Here is a 14,623-nt window from a genome sequence, read left to right on the forward strand (position 1 = left end):
TTAATCTGAAACCATATCAACTCTTCATTTCTATTATAGAAATTAGGTCACTAAAGCTCTAACATAGGGAATCATTTCTGTTTCTACGTGTTTTATCCATAGGAGCGAAGATTGTCCAGAACTTCTTGGAAATTTTCCCTCCCAAATATTTTATATATATCTATATATCTAGAGATATAGATATATCTCTAGATATATAGATATATATAGATATAGATACAGCAGATTTCTTTTTAATAGATAAATCTTAAGTATTATTTCAATAACTTGCTTTTACATAATCTAGATATAAGAAAAAATATTAAATGTGCAAAATGCTCTTTTTACACATACATTAAAAAATACAAAAGGAAGAATAGCTTTATACTTATATCAAAAGCCATTGGAGGGAAAAAGTCTTCAATGTCAGAAAATCTAGTCAGATTAGAGCTTTCACTTGAGGAATTGTAAACAAACTTTTTCAAATGCTGAGTTTTCTCAGTTCTTTCCAACTAAGACACTCTCAAACACATCAAGTCCTGCTTTGAAGTAAACCTGAGCTGCATTAATGCTGTTCAACACTTCTGACAGGGCTTCTTGAAGGGTATCATTTGATGCAAGTGACTTGCAGTGTTCCCAAGCTTCCAGGAGTATTGAAAACTGGCTTGTCTTCCCATCAAGGTGGTACAAGATATTTCTGAAAAGAAATACAGAATGAGTAAATGTTTTATGCACCATGTTATTTTCATATCAAACATTGTAAAAAATATTTCCAAGAAACTGATGTTTTTAATAAATGAAGAAATTATAAGCATACAATATTATCATTTTGGGACCTCTATTGAATCAATGGATCTAGACATTGATCATCAAAAGTTCCCTCTAGTGATGAAAGAGAATCAGACAGTATGTACCTCCTGATGGAAGTACACAATACTACCAATGAAATCAATTATTTTTGCTAAGAAATTTGTCTAAATATGATGAAGCTTCTAAATCTAATTGCTAATAAATACAAGGGACAGAAAAATATAAAAATGATACCACAGTCTGTCATCAGCAAAATACTGTGAAAATTCTGTAGGACAAATGACCCAGTTTATTCAATGAATAAATTGTAATAAGAAATAGATGAAGGAGGAAACACTCGGCCAGGGCTTTTCAACCTTGTGTTATTGACATTTGTGGGGTGGTGGGGTGGATAATTCTTTATTGTGGCAGCTGTCCTGTGCATTGTAGGATGTTTAGCAGTATCCCTGACCTTCACCCACTAGGTACTAGTAGCACCCCTCCTTTAGTTGTCTCAGTTAGTTCGGGCTGCTATAACAGAATTCCGTAGACTGGGCAGCTTAAACAATAATCCAATAGTTGGATTGTCGATGAGAGGCCTTTTCCTACTTATATTCTCACATAGCATTGTGAATGAACACAGAGAGATCCCGTGTCTTCTCTTCGTTTAATAAGGACATTAGTCCCATCATGAGGGCCCCACCTGTATATGACCTAATCTAACCTGGATTACTTCCCAAAGGCCCATCTCCAAATAACATCACATTGAGGTTAGGATTTTGACACACATATTTTGGGAGAACCCAAACATTCAGTCCATAGCTGTTGTAAAAACTAAAAATGTCTCCAGACTGCCAAAATTGTCTCTTATAGGGCAAAATTGCCCCCAGTTAAGAACTGCTGCTTTAGACTAAAATAAACCTCAACCCATCCAGTGTAGACTTTACTAGGTCTTTATTCAAACAAACAATTTTTAAAAATGAGAAGTAGTACAAAATTGAATACTAATTAAGGATTTGTTAATATTAAGAAATTGTTAATATTTTAGGTGTGATAATGGTATCATCAGTATGTTTTCAAAGTGTCCTTATCTAGAAATATACAGTAATATTTACAAATGAAAAGTTATTACATCTGGGACTTGCTTCAGAATATTTGGAAGGAAAAAGGAGAGTGGAGCTATGAACATCAGAGGTAGAACAAGATTGACCATTAGTTAATAATTGTTGAAATGGGGTAATGGATTCATTATACTATTCTCTCTCCCTTTGTATATGTTTGACATTTAGAATTCTTCTCAAGTATAGTGTGTGTAATAAGACGGTGACTTGAAATTTATCCAAATATCTGAGAAAGAGGAATTTGGCTGTGGGCAAGTCTAAAGAGCTTCCTTTTATTCATTGATAGATAGAAAGAATACATTTTGGTAGAAAGCTATGGATTATTGCATCATTTGACTTATATCCAACCCAAACCACCTGAAATAGCTGAAATTTCATGATCTAATAAGAGAGGCAGATATATAAATGATTAAAATAATTGTCTAATTGTCATATTAGAAATGTAAGGTCCAGTGATAACAGAAGAAGTATTGCTGCTGGAAAAATTTATCATGGAGAATATTACAATTCCATCTTGAAGGATGATGGGAATTACCAGTTACAAGGGTATAAGAAAGGAAACAAGCTAGAAAGTGGAGACAGCACCCTATGCAGGAGGAATAGCATATGCAAAGGTATGGATTTATAAAACAGCTTGCTCTTCTTAGTGGATCAATGCCAGTGTTTCTGTATGGCCAGAGTGCAAGGCCACAGTGGGCAGCTGTAGGAGAAGAGCTGGGAGAGCAAGCCATGGCCATGTCCTACTGGGCCATGTATACCAAGCTAAGGAGGTTACACTTTTTCTTATGGGCAGTAGGAAACCAATGAAAGTGTTTAAGCAAGAAAGAAAGATTATTAGATTTTATTTTGGAATAGTTTCTTTGGTTGTAATATAAAGCCTAGAGAACGACTTAGTCCAGATGAAAATTGACAAAGATGTCAGTTACACAATGATAGTTGTTTGAAAGGGCCACAGTGCAAGGTTTAGTTAATTTACACTTATCCCTAGCACTGACCTCAGTTTTATATAGAGTTCTGGATCATTGTTTCCTAGCTCATCCAGGCTTCACTACTTCAGACTCTCCTGAACTTCCCACTCTGTACTCTGATGGTGGTGAATGGACACTGAAATCTACCTAATCACCCATGACAGAACTCTGCAAGTCATTTTTTTCCTTAAATATCCAACTGGTTTCTGAAGATACTCACTTCTCCATCTTTTCAGCATCTTTTCTCCTCTGTTGTGGGACCCTGATCCCTATATTTTCAAGGATATATTATAATATCATTGTTTTATATGTCAGCATTGAGAAATATGTTCCTTCTTTATCAAGTCTAATTCAGTGTTGTGAATATAGGAGGTCTTCAATCATGGTGATTTGACTTACTTACATTTTTATCAGGCTTTGTTCAGTGATGGAAATTCCTTAGACCCTCTAATGTCAGTGCAAACTACATCAATTCAGGTTATTTTGCCTTTTAAGAATTAACTCACTTCAAAACAAGAGATTTTGTGTCTTTGGAGAAAAATTTCAGTTGATAATAGTACATGGTGGGTGGCAGTGGAGCAGAAGATGCTTGAACTCAGAGGTTATTTCAGTATTTTTTTTTTCAAAACCTATTATTTGAAATGGGAACTATCCCTAATAATCCAATATCCTTAATCTTTGTACTTATGAATATACTTGGCATTTTATGAATTAGAGCAGTGCAAGAAGGATATTCTTTATATTCCAAATATCCTTGAATTCAGGTATAAACTTTGTATTAAGAAACATATATCCCCTGGATATGGGAGGGAGAAAAACATCTTCCAAATGAAGAGGCAAGTGGTCATGAGCAATGATCTGGCTATGAGCTGTACTCTGAGAAAAATGTGGATCTACTTTTACAAGGAGAATACTCCTTGAAATAGAGATTTCCCTTTTGATATTTCCACAGCCTTCATAAAATTAAAGAGCTTTTCAGAAGAAGCCACTGTGCCATGTTAAAATAAGCAATTATATATGTATATACATAGACATATGTACATGTGTTTTATGTGTAAAAGTTTTTATTATATCTAAATGACAAACAAAATAGTGAGAATTAGCAAAACGCCTAATGAAAGTTTCCCTAAATATAAGTTTTATTAGTTTTATATTTATTATTAAATTGGGGAGGGGGTGGTAAAAGAAACCAACTAATAGAGAGGAAGCTTGTTATAGCCATGGAATTTTCCCAAATGAAGATGAAACTGCCTCAGATGGTCACATGTATTCTCCTACATGACAGAGCTGTACAAAAGTTACTTTTTCATGTTAACATAATCTTTAATTGCCATAAAAAAAGGAGTGGGTTTTTACTGTCAAAATACCTATCAAACATATTTAAATTCATGATAAACCATTTAAATAGATAGGTAGGTAGGTAAATAGATAAAAATTGGTTTAGTATTTTGAGGATAAAAATAGTTTAAAGTATATTTTAATTACTTAATCATTTAAAATAGTATTTATTTGTAGGCAAGTTATACTGCTTTACCATTAAGAATAAACAAATTAGTATAATAAAAATATTTATTCATCTCTCATAATATTCATAGTTTTGAATTCTCTTCCTCTAATTCTCAGTTTCATGTTTAATTATAAATCATTTAATGACAAATATATTTCCAGAATTTAAGAGTGCAAAAATATTTTCAAAAGCTGTATGAAACACTTCTGTTTCTTGAGGGCATACTGCTCAGCATGCTGTCAAACAAAGATATTATAATCATTTTTATCCAGAACTGCCCTTTAAATGTGTTGTACCAGTACAATTAATACATTATGAGAAGTAAGTTTAATGATTTGAGGGGCTGTTATAGTGACTTTTTGACATATTCAAAACCCACTGGCATGAAATACATTCCTATATATACATTCTATGTTTATTAAATGTTAAATGTTATTAATATTCAATTTAATGATAAGATATTAATAAAACATGCTCATAAAGGTTACAGTATTAATCCCTCAATAACAGTTCATTTAAGCATGAGCACAATCTCTAATATATTTACATAAAACTTCAGCCATAACTAGTATAAAATATCTAGAAGAGAGATAATGTGGAAGCATAAAAATACATCCTAAAAATAATGTTTAGGTCTAAAGCACAAGACATGCAATTACTGTGTGTTTTTTTTTTTTTAACTCGAAAGCAATACATATATTTCTTAAAGACCAGTGCAATGGAGTCTGCAATGTGCCAACATTTGCTTTTTCTAACTAGTAAGAAACACAGTAATACTTTTATAATGACTGTAAACAAGCCATGTGCATAGAAATAGATTCTGTTTTGGTTTGTGAAATTCTACAAGAAGCTAAACATATTTTCCATATGCTACATGATTCAAGTAGTAGGCTGCGGCAAGCTATTATGTAAGACAAACACTCATATCCATTTCTACCCAAATTGGATACAAGTCAGCTTAAAATTACAGATACTTAGATTCTGGCTGAAGATCAGTGACTAGGATTCTTTCATCACAGTTTAAGAGAGAACCTTCATTTGGGATAGTTGCTGATACAACTTAAGTCAGTTGATCTTTATTATAGTAGAATTTTTTCACTTTGATAAATTGTTTTACCTTAAAAACAAATTGAGGATAACAAAAATATCTTCTTTAAATTTTCATGAGAAGGATAATTTCTCCTACCCATTTTCAGAAGTAGCTCATCTTTTACTATTTCTCCTTTGTGTACTAAAAACCATTTAGCTTGCTGCATACAAAAAATAAATTTCTGTATTTGGAGACCTTTCCCAAAAGAGTATCATCATATTATTTTATATTTGCTATTTGAGTGGAAGACAAAAACCATAAAACTCAGCCATGTTGTTACATTTTGTCACATATGTTTCCATATACTTCTTAGTTCTGAAAACTTTCTTATGTATTCAGTCATTAACCCTAAGTACCCCAGGATCATCCCTGGGGAGAAAAACTACTGTAAATAGTAGAAACATCAGCTCTTTGCTTTGGGAACTCTAAAAGAAGATGCATTCACCCATGGCTCTCAGCCATGGGTATCAGAGGGTCGAAAGGGTCCCCAGGTGCCTGACTCAAAGAAGGTGTACATTTGGTTGTACCAGTCAAACACTAATTTTATCTAATTTAAGAAAAATTCATTTATTGAAAGTGTGTATATATATAAATATATGACTACATGTACATGTAATAGTTTACAGAAGTGATGAAAAACATTGAGAAGAAGGCAGTAACCAAGAGAAGCTGAGTATCATAGAATACTGCCAAGATTCTGCTTAGCAACATGTTTAGGACATTGATGTTTCAGACACTCCCACTGCCACCACTTCATTGAGAATACTTCTCCACCACGGCAGCATTGCTGTCTCTTAATACTTGCTCTGTCATTGCCAGAATGTTAATCCACAACTAGCATGAATAATCTTGAACTGCCCCTACATCTTTGGCTCACTTCTCTGAGATATAAAGTCCTAGGAGAGCTCATCCAATTGACTGAACTTAGGTCATGTGCCTGTACCCCAGGAACAAAATACCTAGATCCATTCACCTTCTGTGGGGGAGGTAAGCCCTGCTTTCCACCAAGCTCAGAGGGAATTACCCTCACATAGGAAATAAATTTTGATACCAGGAAGATTTTTTTTAATTAAAAAATATTAAAACTGCAACTCAATAAATATCTACTACACTAGTGACGGGAAGGAAGAGTGTATTTCAACAGGGGTCTCTTGGAATTACCCTGGAAATTGCTGTTCTACTGTATGGCAGTTTTTCCCCTTATGTTAAATGTTAGCAACTACTCTATAATATGGCAGCGGTGTTTATCAAATTGAATGTGTATAAGAATAAACTGAGATATTAAAAAAAAATTCTCAAGGGATTCAGATGCAACAGGTCTGGGATACCTTATGGGAGTATATGTTTTTTTCCCTGCTTCATTACTTAAACCTACTGGGTGACACCCATGCATACTCAGCAGTTCCCCCCACTGAGTTTTATATTTACCAAGAGGTCTTGGTTTGGTCCCAAATTAGCTTCTTCCAGTCACATGTTATTATATACAAAATTACATGATTTAAATGACATATTAAGTGTGAAAGAAAGTTACTCCTGTGAAAATGAACCTGAAAGCTTTGGAAAGACTCACAGAGATTAACTGACAAAGTGAGAGTGTTGTTGAATTATATGTGGAGAGATAACTGAAAAGATTATTAGCAAGGGCAGGGGAAGACTACAGTGACAATGGAGAAAGTATCTGCATTCAGATTGTTTTGCAACTACCTATTTATTGCTCCAAAATGAGGAAACTGAAATTGTAAATCTCAGATGATGCAGCATTAGTGTGGCTTAAATAGGAAAGTAAATCCAGAATTCCAATTCCCAGAACAGAACTCAAAGTAAAGTCCTTGGTCCTATATCAAAAGATTGGTGATGAATGTTTAGGTTAAAAATAGACTGCTTTTTCTATCATTTGACCATTTACTGCTTCTTATTGTGTCAGATTAAGGGATGTTTACCCTTTGGGCATTAGTCAAACCTTTACTCTTAAAAACTAGAAGGGCAAATAGGTATCATCTTGAGTTCCACCTCTCATGGACTGCTTATTGTGGCTTGAAGTACTAGGTTGACAATGGATTGGGCTGTTTCAGAGCCCAAAATAAAAGAGGTCTGTCATGACTTCGATTCCTACTTGTAGACCCTGCTTTACTTAAGATTATTTAGCCCATTCGCTTGATAATAATGTATAGGTTTCTTGAATTAATCAATGGAAGTATAAACCAAGTTATCAAAACAAAGGGAGAAAGTCATAATTATTTAGTTTTGCTAATTAGAGTATAGTCAACCCCAGTAATCCCTTCTAAAGTGTATATTATAAATTCTCTAGTTTTCCTGTTTATGGATCTGAATTAACAGAATAGCTACTAAATTTTCTCTTCACTTGCTGCTCTAGACCGTGTCATCTCTGTTTGTTTAAGCAATGACCCAATCTGTTATTAATCAATTAAATTACACTAAAAAAATTAGAATTTATGAGCATTTTTCACAAATAACTCTGTTTCTGGATATTTAATTAGTTATTTTGCAAGATATAAGTAAGTTCACTATCTGAAATACAAACTAGTTTTTAAAGTACTTTATTCAGTGAGTAGAGTTATATTAATCTATAGCCACCTTTCTTGAAGCCTAATATTTAATATATGCAAAAATTAATACATGCAGTTCTTAACTGAACCCTTTAGGGAACTATGGCCTTAAATATAGAAGAAAAAAAGTAATTGGTTCTTTGCACTGGACGTCTGGATATGAGTCATCTTGAAATTTTGTTCTATACTTAATGAATGTTCTGGCAGACACATTAATCCAATATTCTAAAAACAACATCACTAAGTGAATCTGAGCCATACAGAAGCAAGAACTCCAGTAGTAGATATGTCTAAATTATGTAAATGTCAGGTAGTCTGTGAGATGACTGTTTAATTTCATAAAGTGCATTAAGATAATTAAATAACATTACAGATTTAAAAGAATTTTGATATTTTTAATACTTAGATAAGACAGATCCAAAATAGTCTACATTTGGATAAAAATAGAAGAAAGAACATAGTAACTACTGCATTAATCTCATCATACCTATGAAAATCTAAGAAGACTTTTAAAGTAAAATTGATAGAAATCAAGGAAAAATAATTACCTTGAGAGCTCATTCATGAAGTATTTATTAAACACCAAGTACAATATGGAATACAAAGGAATTACAAGAGTGGTCTCAGTTCCAAAGGGATTTTTGCATTTTGAGTTAAATAGGAAGGAAGAGAGTTTCAGGGCTATTATCTTTTGCATATGTGGCTAACATAGTAAAACAAACCCTGAAGTTCAAAGAATCTAACAATTTTCGTGCTCACAAAGACCTCAAAACGAAAATTTTTTAATAGTTTTGTATATTTTATCTTCCTTTTCTCAGAGATAATCTAGAGATGTTGGACATTAATTGTCTAAAATATAAAGACACTAAAAAAGTGATAGACTTATAGTCTTATAAAGACTTATAAAGCCTACTTTGTAATTTTATACTTTCTTATTTTCCACAATTAATTACATTTGATAATTCTTCATCTATAATATAGACTTTTCCCATTATTTTAGGTACACTCATAAGAATCCAGTTAAAACCAAATGGAAGTAGTTTGTATATATACAAAGTTTCTGCCAACTTGAGAAATAACTGAATGTAGGAATATATAAATTTCAAACAAGCAAATTCAATTTTATTTAGGTTTTCATTTTTATCTGAATTTTCAGATAATTCATCCCTTAAAAATCAGCATTCGGAACTTCCCTGGTGGTCCAGTGGGTAAGACTCCACGCTCCCAATGCAGGGGGCCTGGGTTTGATCCCTGGTCAGGGAACTAGATCCCGCATGCAGGCCACAACTAAGAAGTCTGCATACCGCAACTAAAAGATCCTGTGTGCTGCAACAAAGACCTGGCACAGTCTAAATAAATAAATAAAATATTTTTTAAAAAATCAGTGTTCAATGAAAATTTTAAATTACTTATTTCAAAGTGAGAAGAAAATTATTTATCAGAACAAAGTGTACTGGGTACTTGCAGTCAGTAATTAGCATCAACACTAATCTCTCATGCAACTATAAAAAATAATGAAACTATTGAACAGTTTAATCCAAAGGCAAGGAAAACACATAACAAAGAAAGAGCAAAAATTAATGATATTTTAATCCTTAAAGTAAATCAAATAATTGTGATACAGACACACTCACCACAGAACATTTTAAATGATGTGTATCTTGTAAAATTTTGATGTTATATTTTTAAAAAATATATTTAATTGAACCTCTCTACCCACCCCCATACAGCCAGTAAACTTTGCTTTTCCTTTTCAATGGAATTTAAAAATTGTTACTCACTTTCTAAATGAGGATAAGTTAGAGTGATAATTATTATTATTATTGCTACTAGCGAGCAGCTGTGAATAAGTGAAGACTGAAGATAAACCACACCGGCTTTGCCCTCCTGTGGTTTTATTAACACACAAAGCATCAACTCAGAGAAAAACTTATGTCTGACAATATTATGAAAACATTTCTGTTTCATTCTTGCTATTTGAGTATTTATCACTTGTCTATACATTTTTGAGATACATGTTTGTATGTATGTATGTGTAAATGCATGAAGAGATATATGTGTATTTTCATAAATGTGTGTGTATAGATAGATATGTAATCTGTCCCACAATGGACCAGGAAGAAAAAAGTCTAAATTTTATGTCTTCTTCCTAAATCATATAACTGAATAGTAAGCTGCTTGTTATACTGTAAAATATTACACTTACTAGTAATATAAATCAATAAGGATAAAAGACAGTGCAAACTAAACAAATGTATTGTGTTCTAAGAGATAAAGGGCTAATTATGTTGTTTTATAGGCACCAAAGTAATTAGGTGAAGATAGAAAGCCCTGTGTTACTTACAGGCTGTAGAACATTTCCATAACAGTCTGTCTTGGTATCTATTCTCAAATCACCACACTTTTTTTTCCCAATTCAAGAATAATCACCAAATCTTCACCCTTATTATATCTGTTTTATCAAAATAGGAATTTCTTTACGGAAATTCTGATTATATAAGTAATCATCCTACTTGATTGCGTAGTGTGAGGTTTACCGGAATACCTAAGTTTATATGCTTACTGCTGCGAAAGACCCACTGTGATCTTTGCCTTACTGAGGGAGGAAGGATAATTTAAAGAAGGGAAATGTTTGAAAAGAAAACATGAGTTACATCTAAAAAGTAATTACAACAACAAAGAGAAATGGAAAAATATGAAAGAAATACTAAATGGTCAGTATCAAAATCATGTCTGAGTCTAAAATCCATGCTCTTTCCCAGGACACTAAGCTTCTTGACCTATCACCACCACTTCATAGCTCTATGATATATAGCACATTAAAGTTATTTAAACTCTCTGAAATTCTTCTTCTGCACTGATAAAATAGGAAGTATTATTTACAGTCTAGAGATTTTGTAATAATTAGCTAACACATGTAAAGTGCTTAGCTCGTGCCTGGCATACACAGTAAATACCTCATAAATGGTAGCTACTGTTATTATTTGACACTTCTGGATTTTCCTTCCTTGGACACATATTACTCCCTCCCCTTAATTCTCAGCTAACTCTGTCCTTAGTATCACAGAGCTGTGTGATCATCAGATGACTTCTCCTGGCCCAGTAAAGAGTTCATCCAAAAGGAACTTTCAGGGAACAAGGGAAAGACCACTTCTAAGGGTTTGCCAAGAATATATCACCTCCTGCAAGAATCTGTACCAATAAAACTATCTGCCTTTTAATTAAAAAAATGCCACCCCTTCACTTTGCTGTATACATATAACATATATGTATATGAATGACTATTTTAAAAGGTGTACGCAGGTCAGAATAATTAGATGGCTGATAGGGATAATATAATACATGGACACACACGTATGTGAAAATGTTTTGGTAAACTTTATTTTAGGCTATTAGAAAAAAATATAACTTGGTCCATTGGTAGACAAAAAAAGCATATTCTTTTTACTTGTAATGTTTAAAGGATCATGGTAAATTAATGAATAAAAGTTCTATATTTTCTGACTTGGTATACGGGAGGAAATCCAGCTACTGACTCTGGGAGGTACTAATGAGAGCACAGGTTTCTTATGGTCTGGAGAAACAAGAACACACATTTGATGAATTTCAGAAAGAAGCCCACTCCTAATGTTTTGTCAGCAACCCAAAGCAAACTTTGTTGATTAAGCTCAGTGCAACCATAGCATGGTTTCATTGTGGCATTGATCACACACCATTGCTACTCTTAGATGGACACTTGTCTCTCAGGCAGAACTCCTCAAGAACAGAGAGTTTCATGTTCACTGTGGATTTCACCAGGTTTCTAACAAGTTGATATGGAATAAATTTGATGGCATAAATTAATAATGGTGAAAATAATTGTTAATATTTGTAGTGAATTTAATATGTTGTAGGGAATATGCCACCCAAGCATGCCACTTTAGCATAAGAAGTATTTTGATCTGAAGACAATTGAGAAAGTGTAGACAGAAGAGCTCTCTATACTCCCCTAACTCTTAGTCACTGGAAATGCATCTACACTCTCATCAGCCCAGAGATACCACCAAAGGAATCTATATAACAAATCTAACTAAAATAACCCTCAACATCTTTTAGTTTCTGCCACATATTTCCCTTCCCACAGTTTGCTGCCCTTGAAAGGCTAAAACAATTTTGGGGAGGCTTGTCACTTCTCTATTAATTCATTGCTCTTTAAAAAAATTTTTTTCCAATTAATTGAGGGATAGTTGATTTACAATGTTGTGTTAATCTTTTCTGTACAGCAAAGTGACTCAGTTTTACATGTGTATATATATATATATATATATATATATATATATATACACATACATACAAATAAATATATATACATGTATATATATACACACACACTTTTTTTTCATATCCTTTGCCATTATGGTTTATCACAGGGTATTGAATCTAGTTCCCTGTGCTATACAGTAGGACCCTGTTGTTTAGCAATCTTATTTATAATAGTTTGCCTCTGCTAATCACAAACTCCGAATCCTCCCTGCCCCAGCACCCCACCACCATAAGTCTGTTCTCTGTCTGTGAGTCTGTTCCTGTTTTGTAGATAGGTTCATTTGTGCCATATTTTAGGTTTCACAAAAAGTGATATCATATGATATTTGTCTTTTTCTTTCTGACTTACTTCACTTAGTATGATAATCTCTAGTTGCATCCATGTTGTTGCAAATGGCATTATTTCATTCTTTTTTGTGGTTGAGAAGTATTCTCTTGTATATATGTACCACACCTGCTTTATCTATTCATCTGTCATTGGATATTTAGGTTGTTTCCATGTCTTGACTATTGTGAATAGTGCTGATATGAACATAGGGGTGCAAGTATCTTTTCAAAGTATAGGTTTGTCTGGGAATATGCCTATATGAGTGATTTCTGGATCATACGGCAACTCTATTTTTTAGTTTTGTGAGGAAACTCCATACTAACTGTACCAGTTTACATTCCCAACAACTGAATAAGAGGATTCCCTTTTCTCCACACCCTCTCCAGCATCTGTTATTTGTAGAATTTTTAATAATGGCCTTTCTGACTGGTGTGAGGTGGTACCTCATTGTAGTTTTGATTTTCATTTCTCTAATAATTAGAGATGTTGAGCATCTTTTCATGTGCCTATTGGACATATGTATATCTTCTTGGGAGAAATGTCTAGGTCTTCTGATCACTTTTTGATTGGGTTGTTTATTTATTGCTAAGCTGCATGAGCTGCTTTTGTATTTTGGAAATTAAGCCCTTGTTGGTCACATCATTTGCAAATATTTTCTCCCAGTCTGTAGATTTTCTTTTCATTTTGTTTATGGTTTCTTTTGCTGTGCAAAAGATTGTAAGTTTGATTAGGTCCCATTTGTTTATTTTTGTTTTTATTTCTATTGCCTTGGGAGACTGACCTAAGAAAACAGTGGTATGTCAGAGAATGTTTTGCCTATGTTCTCTTCTAGGAGTTTTTTGGTGTCTTGTCTTGTATTTTAGTCTTTAAGTTATTTTCAGTTTATTTTTGTAAATGGTGTGAGGGTTCTAACGTCATTGTTCTAACGTCATTGATTTATATATGGCTGTCCAACCTTCCAAACACTTTCTGAGGAGACTGTCTTTTCCCCATTGTATACTCTTGCCTCCTTTGTTGAAGATTAATTGTCCATAGGTGTGTGGGTTTATTTCTAGACTCTCTATTCTGTTCCATTGATGTGTATGTCCGTTTTTGTGTCAGTACCATGCTGTTTTTATTACTGTACCCTTGTAGTATTGCCTGAAGTCTGGGATAGTTATGCCTCCTGCTTTGTTCTTTTTCCTCAGGATTGCTTTGGCAATTCTGGCTCTTTTATGGTTCTATATGATTTTTAGTATAATTCTATTTCTGTGAAAAATGCCTTGGGTAATTTAATAGGGATTGCATTAAATCTGTTGATTGCTTTGTGTAGTATGGTCATTTTTACAATATTAATTCTTCCAGTACAACAGCATGGGATATATTTCCATTTCTTTGAATCATCTTTAATTTCCTTTACTAATGTTTTGTAGTTCTCAGCGTATAAGTCTTTCACCTCCTTGGTAAGGTTTTTTCCTAAGTATTTTATTTTTTGGGTTGCTATTTTAAAAGGGATTGTGTGTTTACATTTCCTTTCTGATATTTCATTGTTAGTGTAAAGAAATGCAACTGATTTCTGTATGTTAATCTTGTATCCTGCTACCTTGCTGAATTCGTTGATCAGTTCTAGTTGTTTTTGTTTGGAGTCTTTAGGGTTTTCTATATGTATTATCATGTCATCTGTGGACAATGACAATTTTACCACTTCCCTACCAATTTGAATAACTTTTATTTCTTTTTCTTGTTTGAGTGCTGTGGCTAGGACTTCCAATACTATGTTGAAGAGAAGGGGTGAGAGTGTGCATCCTTGTCTTGTTCTAGATTTTAGCAGGAAGGCTTTCAGCTTTTCACCATTGAGCATTATATTGGATGTGGATTTGTCATAAATAGCTTTTATGTTGAGATATGTTCCCTCTATACACACTTTCTTAAGGGTTTTTATAATGAATGGATGTTGAATTTTATCAAATGTTTTTTCTGCATGTATTGAGAT

At 33.3% G+C, this 14,623-nt stretch overlaps 1 protein-coding gene across 8 annotated transcripts in view; it reads right to left on the reverse strand.

Annotated features, from left to right (window-relative positions):
- Nucleotides 1-272: 272 nt before the first annotated feature.
- Nucleotides 273-14,623, reverse strand: part of NAALADL2 (N-acetylated alpha-linked acidic dipeptidase like 2) — a 1,538,215-nt gene continuing 1,523,864 nt past the window's right edge. For all 8 annotated transcript variants that reach the window (XM_082624729.1, XM_082624727.1, XM_082624728.1 and 5 more), the window contains one exon: nucleotides 273-676. In XM_082624729.1, coding sequence (XP_082480855.1) covers nucleotides 478-676 — 199 coding nt within the window. In that variant the 3' untranslated portion in view covers nucleotides 273-477. The remainder of the gene's footprint in view (nucleotides 677-14,623) is intronic.

Source organism: Mesoplodon mirus, assembly GCF_964341445.2.
Source record: "Mesoplodon mirus genome assembly, chromosome: 6".
NCBI lineage: Eukaryota > Metazoa > Chordata > Mammalia > Artiodactyla > Ziphiidae > Mesoplodon > Mesoplodon mirus.